At 41.9% G+C, this 20,654-nt stretch overlaps 1 protein-coding gene and 1 long non-coding RNA gene across 5 annotated transcripts in view; one reads left to right on the forward strand and one right to left on the reverse strand.

The window, feature by feature from the left end:
* Positions 1 to 2,695: 2,695 nt before the first annotated feature.
* Positions 2,696 to 9,709, reverse strand: LOC132375872 (uncharacterized). The gene is made up of 3 exons (XR_009506140.1): positions 9,653 to 9,709; positions 6,510 to 6,562; positions 2,696 to 2,737 (listed from the first exon to the last, which is right to left on the reverse strand). It is a non-coding gene; the product is annotated as an uncharacterized LOC132375872 (long non-coding RNA).
* Positions 9,710 to 9,860: 151 nt separating this feature from the next.
* HDDC2 (HD domain containing 2) overlaps positions 9,861 to 20,654 on the forward strand; it is a 28,778-nt gene continuing 17,984 nt past the window's right edge. For all 4 annotated transcript variants that reach the window (XR_009506163.1, XM_059941286.1, XM_059941285.1 and 1 more), the window contains exons 1-4: positions 9,861 to 9,983; positions 11,230 to 11,351; positions 13,202 to 13,304; positions 19,758 to 19,826. Coding sequence is in view for 3 of the 4 variants with exons in the window: in XM_059941286.1 (XP_059797269.1) it covers positions 9,912 to 9,983; positions 11,230 to 11,351; positions 13,202 to 13,304; positions 19,758 to 19,826 (366 nt within the window). In the remaining variant the exon portion in view is untranslated. The remainder of the gene's footprint in view (positions 9,984 to 11,229; positions 11,352 to 13,201; positions 13,305 to 19,757; positions 19,827 to 20,654) is intronic.

Below are 20,654 nucleotides of genomic sequence, written 5' to 3' on the forward strand. Positions count from 1 at the left end.
AATGATATAGTTGAAAGTTCTCTGAAACTTATAAATCAAAGTCAAGTTAGTATTATAATGGCCAGAGCATTTGCTTGCTGCCATGTAGCATGTGAAGCGGAAGTCATATGTTTAAAGGTTAAAATCTGGGCTCTTTGATCTGCCCATTTGGATGGAATCCTAACTTCACTACTTCCTAGCTGTGTGCCCTCTGGTGAGTTACTAAACCTGCCTAAGCCTGACATCCTGAGGGAATGTAAATTGGTGCTGCCACTATGGAGAACAGTATGGAGGTTCCTTAAAAAACTAAAAATAGAGCTACCATGTGATCCTGCAATCCCACTCCTAGGCATATATCTGGAGAAAATTTTAATTCAAAAAGGTAGGGAATTCCCTCGCAGTCCAGTGGTTAGGACCAGGCACTTTCACCGTGGAGGGCCCAGGTTCAATCCCTGAAAAGATACACGCATCATAATGTTCATAGCAGCACTACTTAACAACAGCCAAGACATGGAAGCAACCTAAATGTCCATGGACAGAGGAATGGATAAAGAAGATGCGAGATATATATATATATATATATATATATATATATATATATATATATATATATATATATATGTAATGGGATACTACTCAGCCATAAAAAAGAACAAAATAATGCCATTTGCAGCAACATGGATGGACCTAGAGATTACCATACTAAGTGAAGTAAGTCAGAAAGAGAAAGACAAATACTACACGATATCACTTATATGTGAAATCTAAAATATGACACAAAGGAACATATTTACGAAACAGAAACAGACTCAGACATAGAAAACAAACTTATGGTTACCAAAGGGGAAAGGGTGTGGGGGAGGGATAAGTTAGGAGTTTGGGATTAGCAGATACACACACTATATATATATAAAATAAACAACAAGGTCCTACTGTATAGCACAGGGAACTACATTCAATATCCTGTAATAAACCATAATGGAAAAGAATATGAAAAAGAATATATATATATATATATATAACTGAATCACTTTGCTGTACACCTGAAACTAACACAACATTGTATTGTAAATCAACTACACTTCAATAAAAAATAAATAAAAGATATAGTACAATGATGCATGCAAGGCACCAAGTGGGATGTCCAGCCCACAGCAAATAAACATTAGTTTGTTTTAGCACTATGAGATTCCTGGCTTTTTCTGTTCATACGGTTCTGTGGGATAAATAATCTGGGAGAGTTGGGCCTTTTAGCCCTTAAAATATTTTACTTAGGTCTCCCTCCCCTATGACTAGAGCTCTAGCTGAGACATCGCCTCAAAGGACACAGAGCAAATGAAAGTGTCATGAAACAAAATTATGAACAGAAGGATTCATAAGTTTGAGGGATAAATCCAAGAATATCTGCTTTTAATTCTGCCCTCCCTACTCTCGTCTTCAGAACCATGTCCCTTACAAAAAATTTCAACTCCAAGAGAAGAGTCGATTTCAGGATGTCTTCTTGACTCTGTTCCTAGTAAGCGTCCCAGTAATCTTAGACCCTTTATAAACCTTATGAACTTATAAATAAGTCATTGTTTTAAAAATTGTTATAAATAACTTGGTTCATTTACCCTATTTCTTCTTTTAGATTATGAACTTTGTGAAGCCTAGCCTCTTCCTGTTTTTCTCACTGTACCCAATGTTTAAGTTCCATGAATGATCCAAAGATCATTAATGCCTTAACATTACATGCACTTGGACTCATGTTGTGCTTTTATCACCTACTTGTTGGGTATCCTTGGGAAAGTTGCTTCAATTCTCTGAACCTTGGTTTCTTTGCTCATAAAATGAAGGCAACCTTGCAGAGTTCTCACGAATCTTGGTAGTAATACCTGGAAAACCCTTAACACATAATAAGACTTCAATAAAAGGTCACAATCAGTGTTTCTCTCCTTTAAGTTGTCTAATATGATTATTATCACCACGGTGGGCACCATTTCTATGCTTATCATTGGCCCAGATTCCCACGAACTAAAGGAAAACAGAAGAAAGGATATAGAAAAAGCCAGAGAAGCATGGTGAGAGCAGAAAGATTTTGCTAAAACCAAATCAGCAAACACAGGACCATAAATGTATTCCACCATCCAAAGGTGACGGTGGCTTCATCATGCTGATAAAAGAGAACACTGGTGAGATAGTGCCACTTAGTGGTGGTCTCTTAATATTACATGCAGCGACTTCGTGAGCGGTGGGGAAATACTAATAATTGCCAAAGGAGCCTCCAGTTTATTCCTCTTGTCTCTTTTGAGGTGGGGATGTACCGCTTGTGCATTCCTCTCTCTCACCCATCCTGACTGGGGCTGTGGACAGCGCTGTGCTCGCAGACCTGCTCAGCAGCACTTTGTTGTTTGCTTGTTACTTCTACATTAATAGTCAGATCCTCTCTGGGCTTATAAATTAACTCATTAGCAACAAGTCAGCAATCCAACATATTAATCAATCACAAAGCAACAAAGGATGATGAGATTCTTGACATTTGCAAGTTAAGCTGTGGCCTTGATCACCATTTCCCCATCTGCAAAGAAGGAAGAAAATACTCATTTTTTTATAAGTTTATCAAAATTAAGTTCATAAAATTATGAACGTTTAAGGAAGAATGTTTTATCTATCATGATAGCGCATTCTGCAGTTACTTACTCAAAATTACAATCTTTTAAACACAATGATGTTAAGTGAGGAGTTTTACAGTGCTCTACAGACATTCAGCCCCGAGTCCCTGGGAAAGAGAAAATAAGCAGATTCAATTAACACTATATTATTTATTCACTTGTTCGTAGTAGGATCTATGAAGACAAACTAACTCCACCAATAAAAGAAAAATCCAATAGCCCAAGTATAAAGCAGCATACCCTTCAACTGTAAGGAAATCTTTTTTTAAAGTTTAGAATTTTAGAATTAGAAGGCACTTTAAAAATTGGAAGGTTCAGCTCCTTCTTTTACAGATGACTCTTTGTTTATCTAACTCACATATTTTGTGATTTTGTCTTTTACCCTTGACTGCTGTGTTAGGATTTGTTACAGAGCAGTCTGGTTCTATTAACAAGTCAGGCTGTAAAACACCTTCTACAATGTGTCATTTATTTGGAGAGAGGGAGCCTGGGAGAGAATTAGAAACAGCTGAAGGCATATACAAGCCCATCGCTGCTCCGGTTTTAAAGGCAGTTTAAAAGCTCAGATGACGAGAGAATAGGCAGAAACAGAAAGTTAGAGCAGGACAGAGGCTGCTGCTGTCTCTCTGGCCCTAGACGGGCCCTGGCCTCAGAGACAGGAAGGACCATCCCTGCAGTTTGATATGCCTCCTCCCCAACACCCTGCCACCCAGCCTCACGTGGGCATGGAAGGAGAGGGGAACACATGTGTCCCAATCCTGAATGCCCTTGCTTTATAGAAATGCCATGGCTTTTGGACCAACGGCATCTCTTCTGGTAGAAGTTGGAAAACATCTCCCAGATAGACTGATTTTGTTCATTAAATTAACATTTTTGAGCTCCTGACTTGGGCTATTCTACAAATCTCTCAACGATTTTCAGGTCTTTGGGCAAGGTGATTCCATCCCTGAAGGGCATCTTCTTTTTACACCTCCACCACCACCATCACCGCCTTCTTGTCACCACATCTAGGGGAATGTCGTGCTAGGTTCTAGGTTCTGAAGATAAAAGATGGATCAGACAGAGTGTCTACTCCCAGGAACCTTTCTGTCTAGTATCACCACCATGACAAAACTGCCTGAGAAATATTCCCTGAGCTCAGAAATGTACTTCCAAAAAGTTAAAGAATTCTTCTGTGGCTTCATGGTTTGCCATTTGATTTTCGCACCTTCTGAGGTCAAGTCCCACTTTGAAATGACAGGGGCAACCACCAGAAAAGAAACTTGACCTAATTTGTAAGCTCATAAATTACCATTTCAATTAAGTTGAACCAAAGACACATGCAGAACCTGATTTGTCCCTAGAGAAAGCTTGAGATGCACTTTACCTAGAAGAAACTTTCTGTTCCATATTCCCTTCCAAGCTCTGAAATATGATTCCTTGGCAATATAGTCACTTCAGTATTTACATAATAATGGCATATTCTGACACAGCCTCTCTCTCTGTGTGTGAAATGATCTCCCCACATGGGAGAACTTGATGACTTCCAGGATTCCCACACTGCTATTCTAGAAAGTCCTAGGAGGCGGTATGGATACTAGAAAATACATGAGCTGTGGTGCTATAAAGTTTCAGTCCTGACACAGCAACTTAATAGGTGTAAAATCTTGGGCAAATTATTTAACCTTTCTGAGCCTGTTTCCTCACCTGCAGAAAGCAGATAATGATACTCTTGAAGGATGGTACAAATTTGAGTAATATGGCAGAACTCCTAGTGAAGTGTCTGGCACAAATGAGGTGTTCTTTAAAGAAAGGTATTATCACTGCCATCTAAATACTCCTTGTACTCACTTCCTGATACCCTCTCACAACGCCATGCAAGACCACCTGCCTGTCCTGTGCTTTCAGTGAGGCCAAACCCTTCAGTTTTAGTATCTGTCCTTGTATTTAATTGTTTTCCTAGAGTCAGTGTTCGTTGCCACCACTTGTAATATTCACCACTTGCTGCCTTTGTTGTTTGCTGTTCCCTCGCTTGTTTTCTTCCCTCTTCCATCAAACTTCCTCTATACTTCCTGGCCTGAATGTTGCTGTGGTTTGCCTTTTATGACTCTTAAAAAGCACTGAAGTATCTCTATTCTTTCTGAACATTAAACCAAGAGACCATTAAGTGCCATCTTGGATCCAATCCAATCAGGTTTTGGTTCAATGGCTTAACGCTGGATGCTCTGGTTCAGTTTGTCTTCTTTTTCCTGTTAGACACACTTTAAAAATTCCCCGCGCCCCCCCTTTAATCCTCTGGGTTCCATGCCACTCCAGATGTATAAGATTACTAGAATTTTGGCCTCTGGGATAACTGAGGTGTTGCTACAAAACATATAGGTTTACTCTTTAACAGTTAGGAATGTGCTAGAACAATAGCATTTCTTTTAGTTAGAAGTTGAAAAAAAAAATTCCAAATTGTTGAAAGCTGCATATTATCAGAATTGTTTTCTGGCTTTCTTTTAATATAATTTATTCTATATATTACTTAACTTGGCTGCTGTTTTATAGGAGTAACTATTTTTCTTTATTTAACAGGAAAATGCTACTGCTGAGTACGTACGATAATATCATTTCTTTTTCTGTGTGCGGAGAAGGATTCTGCTACCTGGTCTAAGACACCTGATAGGTCACCGTGTAGCAGCTCCCAAAACAGTGGCTGGCATCACGGACCTCTGTGAAATTCACCTGGAACCCTGCCCTATTCCTGATGACGCATGCTGATGGACAGCGGAAAACTGTAACTTCAGTCATTCTAGAGGGATAAAAGTTCCAGTCTGTTCCATCTGATAAGGATGGAGTGATAGAGCAGCTGAAGATTCTTGTACAATTACGAAACACTTTAGTCACTGAAGGTGGGCATCAGTGGAGAAGATTTGGGGGCTTGCCAGAAAACTGGTGTAAGGGATTATTAACTCAGATAATAATTTAAAACAAAAAACAAAACAAAACAGTAATGTTGTCTTTATACATGCAGAACCCCTCCACTCTGTAATCCAGATGTGTCCAGGGGTGACTCTAACACACCCATTAATGGCAATTAGCTTGGAGCCAAACTGTTCTTGCTCAGCTTAAGGTTAACTGTTAAGAAGGCACATCTTTCTTGGCAATGTCCTGCCACCACCCTCAGTCACCACAGACAGGGTACACTCTACAGCTGCTCATTTGAGCAGAAAGCCCTCCCTTACCTCTGTCGTTAATGGCTGGTTTTATGGGGGACTGGTGCCCACTCTGACTTTTTTGCTGCACTGTAATACCGCACCACCGGCAAGAAAAGTGGCAAAAGAGAACAAAGCCCAATCTCTTTCCCTTGAGCAAATATTCCTTTTGTAATATTCCTCCACTCCCAGACATACTATCCTACATTTTTCTTCGGGGAGCTGAATTGCTCTGCTTAACCTAGTAACTTAACTGATCAAAGCCTTCCTCGAATTCCCCTCATCTTTCCAGAGTCTCTGTGGCCAACCTCCAGAGCCCTTCTACACTACTTTAAAAAGGGGTTACATGTGAAAATTGTGTGTTTACTTTATTTCCTCACTCATTTTAATATAAATGTAACATCCATTTTCTGCCAATTATAATTCATCAACAATAGGAGGAGTTTAATTTTAAGCATTTTCATTTTGGACCTATAGACTGCAGCTTCTTAACCGCAACATTAGTGACATTTGCGCCAGATAATTCTTTGTTGTGGGAGGTTGTTGTGTGCTTTGTGGGAACTTTATTAGCAGCCCTGACATCTGCCTTTTAGATGCACACTCCCCTGCTTCGTGACAACCAGACATGTCTCCAAACATTGCCACATGATCGGGGCAAAGTCACCCCGAGATTGAGAGTCGCTGATATAAACCAACTATTAACCTTTTTATCAATGAAGATATAGCAGGCAGAAGCATCATTTCTTCCTTGGGTGTCTAAAGGAAAAAAAGAAAAGAAAGTAGGTTTTGGTCAGACATGGTCTCTTTTCTTTCATCAGTTCCTAAAAGTTTTTTTTTTTTTTTAAACTTTGGTTTGTTTATTTATTTATTTATTTATTTATGGCTGTGTTGGGTCTTCGTTTCTGTGCAAGGGCTTTCTCCAGTTGCGGCGAGCGGGGGCCACTCTTCATCGCGGTGCGCGGGCCTCTCACTGTCGCGGCCTCTCTTATTGCGGAGCACAGGCTCCAGACGCGCAGGCTCAGTAGTTGTGGCTCACAGGCCTAGTTGCTCCGCGGCATGTGGGATCCTCCCAGATCAGGGCTCGAACCCGTGTCCCCTGCATTGGCAGGCAGATTCTCAACCACTGCGCCACCAGGGAAGCCCTAAAAGTATTTTTATAAATGTTTTCTGGGCAAATTTTCTCAGATCAATCCATTGCTATCTGTTCTCTTGCCCAATGCTTTACCTAAATGACAGTACATGAAATCTATTTTATATACAGGATCTCATTTAATTTCCACAGTAATAAGATGTGGTACTCACAGCCAGTTAGCTGGGAAGCAGCAGGGTGTCATGGAAAGGAAGATTTGGAGGAAGACAGGCCAGAGCTTCAATTCTGGCAGCCCTGTTCACTGGCTATGAAAACTTAGAATAGATACATGAATATGTATAACTGAATCACTTTGCTGTACACCTGAAACTATCACAACATTGTTAATCAACTATACTCCAATATAAAATAAAAAGTTAAAAAAAAAAAGAAAGAAAAGTCAGGCCAGTTCTTCAGCTTCTGTGCCACTCAGTTTTCTCTTGGAAATGTGCGATTATTATCTTGGAGCAATGTTGGGTGAATTAAAATGAGGAAAGATGTGTGACAATATATCTCACTTAGTGGAGGCTTAAGCAGTGATAGCTTTTTTTTATTAGAACACCAAGACCAGAGCTTTGTGGACTACCCCACAGCTGCATATTGAAGCAGCTTTCTCAATAGCAGCAGATTTTGCCCCCATTCTGGTCACAGACCTCTTTAAGGATCTGATAAATAGAAAAACCCTCAAATGCAACACAATTTCAGGAGATTTCCATATTCCCCAGAAGTGTATATTAAACCCAAGGGATGAATCCCTCTAATGAGAGCCTTCTGATTTCACCTTTTCTTCTAGTTGACTCAGTAAGTGATACAAATTGTTTTCCTTGCCCATTGCTTTAAACTGGCACCCCCTTCTGGGGAAACAAATGGGTTCCAAGTCCCCTGATGTTAGTGGTTGGCCAACACGGCTTTGAAATAAGCCATCGGTCTGGTAGAGTGCAAACAGGCTTGCCAATCTCCCAGCAATAGACATTTAGCATCAGAGAGAAGTAAACCTTTGACGTGTTAAACGCCTCAGATACAGAGGTTGCATATTACTACAACATAACCCAGTCTAGACTTCACTTCCTATTTCAGTGAGAAAATAGAGGCAATCAGAAGAGAACTCCACAATCTCCCACGACCACAACTGTCGTTAATTAGTCACCATATATTCTCCTTTCCTCATGTTTTATGGATGAATGCTCCATATTCCTAAGACCAATCTTTCATCTCGTACCCTAGATTGTATCCTCTTCTATCTATTCAAGGCCGTCATTCCAGTATTTCTCTCCTTTGTCTCCTACAATACATCATTAATTTTCCCTCTCTATTAGATCACCTCCATCAGTAAACAAAAATACTGTAACATCTCCTGTCTTAAAAAGAAATCTTTCCTCCAGTAGCCCCACTCATTTTAAATGAGTTGCATTTCTCACTCCTGTTCTCTCTGGAACCATCTCCAGGTAGGGTTCTGCTTGCCCCAACAGACCAAATCTGCTCTTGTCAAAGTCAGTAGTGACAATGAATTTGCTAAATCCAGTAGTCAAATCTGTCTTTATCTGATACAATGTTGACTTAATTGATCACATTCCTTCCTTCTTGAAGTATTTTCTTCATTTGGCCTCCAGAACACAACCACGTCTTAGTCCTCTACCTAGTTCACTGGCCACTTCTTTCTGGTCTCCCAAACTCTAAACGTTGGTTTGCCAGAGAGCTGAGGCTTCACACATCTTTTCTTCTTCATCCACACTTTTCCACCAGGTGGTCTCATCCAGTTGCTTGGTTTTACAAACCATCTTATGTGCTGATGACACAAAGTTGTCACCTTTCCCCTGACCTCCTGATTTATCTCTCTACTAGGATCTCTAATAGGTATCTCAACATGTCCTAAACTAAACTTCTGATTCCTACCCTTCCCCACAACCTACTCTTCTTGCAGTTTTCTCTGGCTCAATACATAGCAACTCCATTCTTTCAGTTGGTCAGGCCAAAATTCATGGAGTCATCCTTGACTCCTCTCTTTCTCTCGTACCCCATGTCCAATCTGTCACAAATCCTGTTAGTCCTACCTTTAAATTGTACCCCAAATTTAACATCTCACCACCTCCACTACTAGAATCCTGGATTAAACCAAAATCATCTCCCCAAAGAATTACTTCAATAGACTCCTGACTGGTCTCCCAACTTCCTTCCTCCCTATACAGTCTATTTTCCATTTACCCTCTCTCATTGAGTCCTTCAGTATGCATGTCAGTAAGTGCCTTTAAAAACTGGTACCATCGGTTGTTGATAGAATTAGGACAGATAGTTGAGACAGGCCCTGACCAACTTTTGGGGATTCTTCAGCACTTGAGGTGTCAGGGGGTTGTGATTTCAACATGGAATTGTATTCACTCCCTAGCCATTTACACTAATCTCTAAAGTCCTCTAGCTATGGCTAGCCTCCAAACCTTCCAGTACTTTTGTCACTCCTAACTAATGTCTCCCTTCCAAAGCATTTTCCTTGTGCCTCTGTTAAAATGTTTATAGATTGCTTGCCTTGAAGTAGAGTTCCTTATCTCTCCCTCTAGTCAGAGGTTGAATTGCTAAAAGGCAAGATTTTGGTGCATTATGGCATAACCTTCCTCCACCTCCTCCACACCCCAACCCCTCTGCCCCTCCCCAAGGAACTGCAATCCCTTTAAAAGTTTGATGGAGTTCAGTTGAGCGGACTTTAGCAAACAAGCAATGCATACCTAGATGTTCCAAGTACAGTGCCTGTGCCTTGGATGGTGCGATGCCCAACGGCAGCCACTAGGGCCAGGAAGGTGGAAGACTGGACAGAACGCCCGGAGAAAACCAGGGTGAGGAAATGGAGAAGGAGGAAGGAGAGGAGGAGAGGGAAGGAGGGGTAGGGAGGAAGAATGGGAGGAGCTTCAGTGGGCGGGGCTTCGGGGGAGGAGCTTCGAGCGGCGGTCGCGCTGCCGGCCCAGACCTGTCGGGATCGGTAGCCGCATGGCTGCGCCCATCTCGGGCCGCGGAGCCCGGAACCTGCTGCAGTTCCTGCGGCTGGTGGGGCAGCTCAAGGTGAGCGGGCGCCGGGAGGGCCGCATGGGGCCCGGGTCGCGGCTGCGCGGAGAGAGGCCGGGGCCGGCCGCGGGGCGACGAGGCTCCTGCTCCCCACCTGGCCCGAGGCCTGCCCCCTTCCTCCGTTCTCCCGGCCTCGTGGGGTGGGCAGAGGAAGCCCTTCCGGATGGATGCGGTCGTGCGTCCGGACCGTGGGCGGAGGAAGCAAGTGGCGGAGACTGCGTGGCCGGGTTGCTAGGACCGACCCCAGGCCGGGAGGAGTCCGAGCCGCGCTGTTCCCTGTGTCGGCCTGGCGCTCCGATGGGGCCGGCCCAGGCGGCCTTTCGAGAGGTTTCTGGAGGGGATCCGGCGCGGAGATGTGCTGGTCCCTCTGCCCGCGTCTGCCCCGAGTACTTTTGGGGCTCACGACCCCACAACCGGCCAAGTGGGAAGATCAGAACCCATTGGTCCTGCAGGGTTTAAGTGGAGTGCTTAAAATCTGTCTCACAATTACTTATAGAAATAACAAGACTCTTTTTCTTTTTTTTTTTAAACGGAGGATTTTATGTAGCACACACTGGAGTTACATCCCAGGGGTCCTCCTCCTGCCGGCCCACCCCTGGCCACACCCAGTTAATGATTTTGCAGAACTTCTCCAAGTTCAAAGCAGATTATCTGTTTCATGCCATTGTTTCTACAGTTTATAAAATTCTTTAGAAATGTAAACTCCCGAGTCTCACAGGATCACATCATGATCTGAGTAAAAGCAAGAGTCATGACTGGTGGGTAGCATGAAGCAGTTAGAAATGCCTTATCCTTTCTGCTTCAGAATTTGGAAGTCTGTCGCTTGTTCAAATTCAGAGCTTTCACCACGGTTTCTACTTGTGTCTAATGAGTTGTTTGAAGTAAAACTTACCACTTCTTATAGTTAGGAAAGATAAGATACTTTACAGTTTTGTTCTTATGTTTTAAGGACTTGTATATGATCTGTACATCAGTACATCGATAACACGGAGTAACTTGACTTTTGGACTTATGTATTGTATACTTGTGAATTATTCCTCCCTCCCTCTCTCTTTCTCATTCTCTGCCCTCACTGGTTTATTTGATTCCAGAAGTTGATCATTTAGGTTAGTTAAGCGTTTTTTAATATGTACTGAAACCATGACCCAGCTTCTGTGCCCTATTCCCTGGACTTCTCTTGAAGAGCACCGTAGATAGTTAAAATACTTATTTTTATCAATTGTTTTCTGTTCATTTTTATCAGAGAGTCCCACGTACTGGCTGGGTATACAGAAATGTCCAGAAGCCAGAGAGCGTATCAGATCACATGTATAGGATGGCAATTATGGCTCTGGTGACCAAAGATGAACATCTTAACAAAGACCGGTAAGCTGTGAACTTTGGTGCCGGTTAGGGTCTGTGGGTATGCATGACTCTTCATGACTGAGGCCTGTGTCAAATTCTTGTAGCTTAATGTATATGTCAAGAAAAATTACTTGAGGCAAACCATACAGATTCAGGATGTGGAAGGGGCACTATATGCTGATCGCTTCAGTTGTTGTAAACTGTACTCTGGGTTTTCTCCTGGCAAGTGAAAGAGCCTGCTTTGGTCTCAAGGAAACTTAAGTGTGATGTGAGGGTTTCCAGGGCCTTGAAGGTAAGTGTCTTTTGTCTAAAATTGTATCCATACACTGTATACCTTTATTTCACCCCTTTTCTGAATAGTAGCACTTATTTGTGAAGTGACCTTTTTGAAACCGTATGTGCAGGAAAGAGCTGAGAAAGATATCCTCTCTCCCTTCAGTCAACCAACAAGTGTTTAAAATGCTTTTTGAGGGACTTCCCTGGTGGTCCAGTGGGTAAGACTCCACGCCCAATGCAAGGGCCCTGAGTTTGATCCCTGGGTGGGGAACTAGATCCGGCATGAATGCCGCGACTAAGACCTGGCTCAGCCAAAATAAATAAATAAAATAAAAAATAAAATGCTTTTTGAGCGCAGGACAAACTTTCCTAGCAATACAGTATAAGAGAGTAAATAAAACCCAGATGAATTACACAGGCCCAGAGTGGCTTCCATACAGAGCACAAAATAAATTAAGTTAGAAAATTTAACCGGAGAGATCACCTGTTCTTGGGCGGTCTTAATGGAGGAGACAGAATCGGAGTTGACCTCTAAGGTGTTGATTAGGTGGAGAAGTAGAAGACAGCACATAAAGAGAAGGGCAGAGAAACCAAATCTCTGATGGTAGGAAAGTAAAGGTATATTTTGGAATTGATAAGTGAATCAAATTGATTGAAACAAAGGTCCATTAGGGAGTCTCAGGGGCCCTGTTACTCTGTAGATGGTGTAGAATTTAGGAGATTTTTGGCAGATAGTACAAGATGAGCACGGTGTCAAATGGAGAGGCACGTAAGAACAGCCTGAGATTTGAACTAGATGAGAGAGCAACTGCAGGCAGGGACACCTGTGAGACGGCTGTGAGGCCTTCTTCTGCCTTGGTGGTGGTGGGAACATAAAACAGACTGGCCCTCTGGGGCATTTATCTCATGAGCTGCCTTTATTATTTTGATGATGTTTATCCTAATCATTATCACTAATAATTATAATCATTTGTTGAATAATCAACATGTTTCAGGAACATAAATTATCAAATTTAATTTTCATACCAAAGTTATGAAGTATTTGTACCCCTTTTTTACAGATGATAAAAATGAAGGCTGCAAAACTCATCATTTAAAGAAATTAAGTAACTTGGCAAAGGTCACACAGCTAATAGTTGTTGACTGCTGGATGCAAACTCAGATCTGTCCAACTCTACCCATTTCTCTATAAAGGGCCTCATTTTGACATCTGACTAGTACATTGGGGAAATGATAGTTTTTGAATTTTGTATCAGTTAGTAAATGCTATAACTAGATCACCTCCTGGCTTTTTAATCTAAAGTTATCAACCTTTTAAAGTGACATTTGAGAAACCAGCTATTTTTTTTTTTTAATTCATGCTAACAATTTCCCCTGTATTCTCATGTATTGTGCTGAATATTAACTAGCAGTTTTGATTCAGAACTGTTGCAGGCTGGCAGAATATAATTACTTTAGAAGATACTGCATTAAAATAAAATACTCCATGAGTCTGGAGAAAGAAAACTATATTGTGTAACTTCAAAGTAGTATAGAGAAGGAATCTGTAGTGAATATAATTCTGTGTAATTATTCACCATTTCTTGCCTGGTCAGATGTGTACGCCTAGCCCTGGTTCATGATATGGCAGAATGCATCGTTGGGGACATAGCACCAGCAGATAACATCCCCAAAGAAGAAAAACATAGGCGAGAAGAGGTCAGTGTTGACTGTTGACTCCACAAAAGACCACCAGAAAAACCCACTACTGAAACAAAGCTAAGTTTATTAGACCTATTGCAGTAAGGGAGAGTACCTCCTTGACAGAGTTTTAGTAGTGTCTCAGAAAGGAGGGTCAAGGGAGGGTATTTATAGAGTTTTAGGGCCTGGGCTGGAGGATGTTTGGATGCATCTTACAAGAGGAGCTACTATCTTACAAGATGGGATTGCATAGAGTTTAGGACATAATAACTTTGGGGCGGTAGGGCTGGTGAGCCAAGGTCTTAACAAGCGTCTTGAAGGGCAAGCTGTTAGTGCTTACTCTGTTTTGGGTGGTTTACAATCTTACCTTCCAGAAGTAAGGATTTCTTGGAATAAGCAGTGAATTGGTTTTGCTTATCCTAAGCCTTGTTTAACACAGAGACAGGACATTTTGTTGGTTTCAGTTCTTGTGGAGGGGCATAGAGGGGACCTGAACACAGAGTACAGCTAGTACGGCTTTCATTAGAACAATGGAAATAGCTGGAACTTGAAGGAATTCTCCATGCTAATTTAAGCTCTTTGGAGAGAAGTTCTATAAAGCCCAAGAATAATCATTATTATAATTAGTATTTAGTAAATTTTAAATTAGTCCTTTAATTTAGTGGTTAAAAGTAAAGAAAAAAGTTTTGTATTAGTAAAAAATGAATAACATCAATAAAACATTGTCTGCTGATTTGGACTCTAAATCAGAGCCCAGGGACAAAGAGGAAGACACATTTGAAACAGAGACTGGAAAATCCAGGAAGGTTTCTTTTTTAATGCTGAATGGCTGGTTCCCAATTCAGGGATTATAGCAAGCTGCTTTTATTGTAGGCCAGAGAGATTGATCCTAAATGTCTAAGTCAACAGATCCTTCATCAAGGTGGTTTAACAGGGAAGGTGGGCTTAAATACCTGTTCTGGAGCTGGCGGAGGCTAGAGCTCAGTAGCCAACAGCATTTTTGCCCCTCTAGAGGCAAGAAGATCTACAAGGAGTCTCAGTTTAGGAGTTCCAGCACAACCTAAATTATGGTAGTAAGGGGACTAGTGTAAGGAATGTGTTCTTAGTGTAAATACAGGTCCAGAACACATGAGCATCGTGACAGTCTGTAAAAAGGGAGGAGCTAAGGGAATGTTTCTCAGCAGGAGTCTAGACTGTCCTGAATAAAGAATTCCTAGGTTGATTGGCAGGATTAACACAAAAAGAAACCAATTAGCTCAAGATACTGAGTTGCGGAAAGGAGTTAGCCCCAAACCAGAGGATGTTGGGTATTGACATATGACATAGAGAAAAAGGAGGAGGAAAAGACTCCTCAATTATATAGCACGTTTCAGGATGTACGATAGTTTCATTCAAGGTTAAATATATACCTTGTGGACGAGAAATCACATACTGAAGTACCAGAGGGTGATCAGAGACCTTAAAGTGACGCAAAGGAAGAAGATAGCGTTCCCGTATAGGCACACAAGGAATGTGAGGTTCACTCCACAGAGGAGCGAGTCAGAACCTTCTGAAGAAAAAACATTCAGTAGGAAGGATCTCCAACCACTGGAGACAGAGAAATCCTACCTCTGTCCTGACAGAAGCTGAGTCCTGGCTAGTGACACCCCCCGGAGGGGCATAGAGGGGACTTGACACTCAGAGTGCTGCTTCTTCCTGGACGCCGTATCCAGGCAATGATGAAAAACCTGCCCAGCCTCATTAAACCTCCTGGCTCGTGCCCACTCCATCTGATTTACAGGAAAATAAATATCATCAGAAGGGACAGGGGAAGCATCTTAAAGAACCCCAAGTTCTTCGACAGGAAACCAAAGGCTTGGGGAGTGCTGATACTTCATTGCCTCTTCCTCTGCTAGTTAGGATTTGGGACAGAGAAAAAGATCTGGGAGGTGAACAATTCTTTATGCAAATGGTGTTTATGAGTAAGATTTGGATGTCTGAGCCATAACTTAAGATAATTAAATGAGGGTTTCTTGGCTCCTCAAGGTGGAATGCACATACTGAAAACCAGGAAGTATTATTTGCCCAGAGGCTAGCCAATGGCATCAGACAGGCTTTAAACCAAAGTAGGAATGGGAGGAAAAATACTTGATAAAATTGGAAGGCTGATTGTCTTGGAGGAGAGTAGGTATTAAGATGAAAGGGAGAATGAAGGTGTAGAAGAGAAAATTCAGCGGGGCCAAAAGTAATACTTGTAGTCTGACTCCCCTCCTAAACAGGATAAAATAAACTTCATATTGTAACCCTAGTTGGTAAATGATGCCTGGTAGGGATCATTAAGAAGTAGTGGGATGAAGCTTGACTCTGGAATATAGCAATAGCAGGTTATATTCCTTTGCAAAGGGAAAACTTATTAAAACAGAAGGCAGAGTTATGATATATATGTACCTGAGAGTTAAAGTTGCTGAAGAACTAGAGGTTAAAAGGGGAAGAACCAAACTTTATTATGGGAGTAAACATGGCAACATGGAGAAAGTGAAAAATACAGTGAACATTTTACAGAGTGCTTTTCCTGTGCCAGATAATGAGCACTTTATATATATTAACTATTTAATCCTCACAGCAATCCTTTCAGGTGGGTACCACTATTAACCCCATTTTACAGATGAGAAACCTGAAGGACAAAGAAGTAACTTGCACAGGGTTCCACAGCTAGTAAATGGCAAGCAGGGTTTCAAAGCCCATCAGAATCTACAGTTTGTCATTAACTGTTGCACTCTTCAGCCTCACCAATGATGTGTGAGTGATGAATACTGCTTTCTGGGTGCTTGTCACAAAACTGACAGACATTTGCTGAAAGCTTCACTCAGCTCAGAACTGTAGGCAGATTCTTGACATGCTTTGCTAACAGGAAGAAGCTAGGGAAATTATCACTCTAAATCTTTGTGAACAAGACAAAACTCAGTTTAGAAGTGGGAGTGGCAGGGCTCACCATCAGGAAGGGAAAGTCTGACATCTTCAGCCATTTGTCCTGGACTTTAATAAAGTCGATTTCAGTGGCTCATTTGAAAAGGTAGGCATGATTCTGTGGCATATGCGGCCAAACAAGGAATAACAACTAAGAGGTCTCAAAATGCAATTCTGATTGTATAATAACAAATGATATCAATGAGTTTAGGTCCAGAAAATCATCGCTCAATTTCAGGAAGAGAGCAAAAACGTATTTGTTTGCTATGTTTTGTTTTTTAAAAGACATGGTGATTTTAGTCACCAGGAAGCTTATTAATAAGTCAGTAATCATATGTGATTTCCAAAAGGCCAACACAGCCTTGGGCTGCATTTATAGAAAAAGAGCATTTGGCATGATGGAAGCTTTGGTTCCAGTGTGTTTCAGGGTCAGACCACATATCAATCACTATATTCAGTGCTGGGTGCATCGCTCTGAAGGAAATAAAGTAATCCCTTGTCAAAGCAGGACTTTTATGTTTATATTCTAAAAGTTTAGATTTTGATATGTCTCTGTACCTATATGTTATTCAGTTCATTCTTTTCAAACAAAAGCAATGGGCAAACTTATGTTTCTAGAATAGTGTAGAGAAAAGCGATCTATTTATAAAGACACTATTAATTTTTGAAAGTGCAAAGTATTTTCTCAAGTGTTTTGCTGAGATTTATGAAAAAGAAACAAGGGAGAATGCAGGTACAAAATACCCTAAATTTCATATCACTAAGGCTGCTGTAATGATACAAACCATTCAAGATGGTGATGTTAGTTACAAGAGCAGATCGCTGACACTGGCCAATATGGTTTGCTCTGGAAGTGGTTGTATTCTATGACATTTTTTTCTCCCGGTAATAAATAATTATATATACAAATATTCATTTTTATTTTTATTGTTTTTTCCCATCTCACCATTTGATTTTATGTGAGACCTTTGCCACTTTTATATACCCACTTTGCCAAAAGTCGTTCTTACAACCATGTTCTTTTCAAAGAGCCTGAGCTCTAGTTAGAAGAACTGGACCAGATTAAGAGGCATAGGATGAAGATAGTGAAGGAATTGGAAGCCATTTGAGAGTAGATTGCAGACCTCATGCCCCCAAAATGTGATATTTTAGAATTTCGGAGCAACATAGAAATGAAGGAAGAGATGGGAACGAGAGGGGCTCCTGGGACTTGGAGACTAGAAATACGTACTGAACACACCCTCCATGCTCCCACTCTCTCATCTCTGCTTTTCTGTGGGTTTTGGCTCTCCAGGCTCTACTCGGGGCTTCTGTCTCCCAGCCTCTGCTGGACAACTCATGCAGATGGTCCCTGAGTGGCTGGTTTGAGCTACATGGCCATCCCTTGGACCAATCACTGGTCGCAGAGATTCTGGCCCAGCTGGGCCACTGCCCACCTGTTTGACATTGTGTTTTTATGAGGGAGGAAGGCAGAAGAGCTGGGGCTAGGCATAGTGGAAGGACTACAGGGACAATTTTCAGCTTGATGTAAGAAAGTACTTTCTACCAATGCTGCCTAAAGCCCATTTGGGTAACCTCTTGAGGTGCTGGGTTCCCACCACTGGACATGTTTGTGGAGGGAGGATAAGAAGTGCCCAGGGATGCTGCTGGATGGTTTGCCTCGTTACCCTTTAACATCTCTTTTCAGCCTGTGAGTCTGTGAGTCTACGAAATGCTACTTGTAATTTCCTTTATGTTAATAACGATATCTGCCCATTTGTGTAGTGCTTTACATTTTGCAATAAAAACATTTTAACAATAAAAAATGAACATAATGGTATACAAAAAATTTCTTTGAGATTTGTAATTCACTGATACTTTCCTATTCTCCCCACACTCAGGTTTGTTTTAACTTTAGTATGCTTATGGTTGAAATTCATGTGGGCATCTTGTGATTCATCCACAAGATGTAAAATCCATAAAACTCTTAGAGGAAAACATAGGCAGAACCCTCTATGAAATAAATCACAGCAAGATCCTTTTTGACCCACCTCCTAGAGTAATGGAAATAAAAACAAAAATAAGCAAATGGGACCTAATGAAACTTAAAAGCTTTTGCACAGCAAAGGAAACCATAAACAAGACAAAAAGACAACCCTCAGAATGGGAGAAAATGTTTCCAAATGAAGCGACTGACAAAGGATTAATCTCCAAAATATACAAGCAGCTCATGCAGCTCAATATCAAAAAAACAAACAACCCAATCCAGAAATGGGTGGAAGACCTAAATAGACATTTCTCCAAAGAAGATATACAGATTGCCAGCAAACACATGAAAGGATGCTCAACATCACTAATCATTAGAGAAATGCAAATCAAATCCACAATGAGGTATCACCTCACACCGTCAGAATGGCCTTCACCACAAAATCTACAAACAATAAATGTTGGAGAGGGTGTGGAGAAAAGGGAACCCTCTTGCACTGTTGGTGGGAATGTAAATTGATACAGCCACTATGGAGAACAGTATGGAGATTCCTTTAAAAACTAAAAATAGAACTACCATACGACCCAGCAATCCCACTACTGGGCATATACCCAGAGAAAACCATAATTCAAAAAGAGCCATGTACCACAATGTTCACTGCAGCTCTATTTACAATAGCCAGGACATGGAAGCAACCTAAGTGTCCATCGACAGATGAATGGGTAAAGACTATGTGGCACATATATACAATGGAATATTAGCCATAAAAAGAAACGAATTTGAGTTATTTGTAGTGAGGTGGATGGACCTAGAGTCTGTCATACAGAGTGAAGTAAGTCAGAAAGAGAAAAACAAATACCATATGCTAACACATATACATGGAATCTAAAAAAAAAAAAAAAAGGTTCTGACGAACCTAGGAGCAGGACAGGAATAAAGATGCAGATGTAGAGAATGGACTTGAGGACACGGGGAGGGGGAAGGGGAAGCTGGGATGAAGTGAGAGAGTGGCATGGACATATATACACTACCTAATGTAAAATAGATGGCTAGTGGGAAGCAGCCGCACAGCACAGGGAGATCAGCTTGGTGCTTTGTGACCACCTAGAGGGGTGGGATAGGGAGGGTGAGAGGCAGACGCAAGAGGGAGGAGATATGGGGACATATGTATATGTATAGCTGATTCGCTTTGTTATAAAGCAGAAACTAACACACCATTGTAAAGCAATTATACTCCAATAAAGATGTTAAAAAAAAAAAAGCTGTAAAATCCTTGGCCTCTCTTCTGATATCTTTGTAATCATTTCACACCCTCCTCATTGTCCTTTTTTGTGTCTGGTGTGCTGTAGGCCACAAAATAAGTGCTCGTGAATAAATACATATGAACAAATACATTTATTTAATGTACACAACTGCCCTCCTTGTAAGCCTAAATATTGTCCAATATCCTGCTGCCCCTTTGGGAGTTATTTGTAAGAGTTTGGGTCCATTATTTGGCATTTGTAGATGAGTTGTTAAATAAATGTGACTATGATTAAAATAATGATTTGGTATTTCAGGAAGCTATGAAGCAGCTAACCCAGCTCCTCCCAGAGGATCTCAGAAAAGAGCTCTATGAACTCTGGGAAGTAAGTATATCTGATGGGTCGCTTTTCATTGTAACTGAATTTATATGGCTCATCAGGGTTTCGTTTGACTTAGACTATCTCAATAAGCTGTCTCCAACTTGTTGCTTTTTCGGTCGTGTCAGTTTCTCACCTCCCAGCTGCTGCAGGAACTTCTCAGGACTAATAGTAATTTTTCTTCCCATTTCCCCATTTCCCTTGTCACTGTAAAGCCTGGCAGGGATACTGACTCACAGCCCCTGGATCTCCTGATGCATTGCTCTCATCCTCCAGCCTGTCACCCTCACACCCCCCCACCCAACCCCCGTCTCTGGTCCTTGAAAGGAACGTAGGCTTTGGGGTAGCTCAGAACTGGGTTCCCACCTCGCTCACCACTTGCTGACCTTGGGCTCCTTCCCCTCCCTGAGGCAGCTGTCCATCTCTGAAACCATTAAGGGGTGTTAGGGCTGAGTGAGGTCAAGGCCAGGTGCTGCCAGGGAGCCCAGCGCGGAACGTGGGCTCTGTGGGCGCTCAGTCCCTCCCTGGTGCTGCGGAGAGCGAGGACCGCCAAGGCGGGTGGGCCGGAGGGAAGGGGCGGAAAGAGCCCGGCAGACTCTATGCTGCCACTACTCCCCCTCCTGGTGCTGCTTTCCAGCCATGAAGGGAAAACGACAAACAAACCCCTGCCTACTGCAGTTTCTCACTTCCCTCCAACCCCACTGACCCTCCCTTGCTTGAGCCTCTAGCCCCACCCCTTACGCTTGGGTAGCCCTGCCTCTCACTCTCACTTTTCACGTTTCCTTCAAAGCCCTGCTCCCTCCTCCTGTCTTCTGAACCTGACCTTCCACCTGT

This window comes from Balaenoptera ricei, chromosome 12 (genome assembly GCF_028023285.1).
Source record: "Balaenoptera ricei isolate mBalRic1 chromosome 12, mBalRic1.hap2, whole genome shotgun sequence".
NCBI lineage: Eukaryota > Metazoa > Chordata > Mammalia > Artiodactyla > Balaenopteridae > Balaenoptera > Balaenoptera ricei.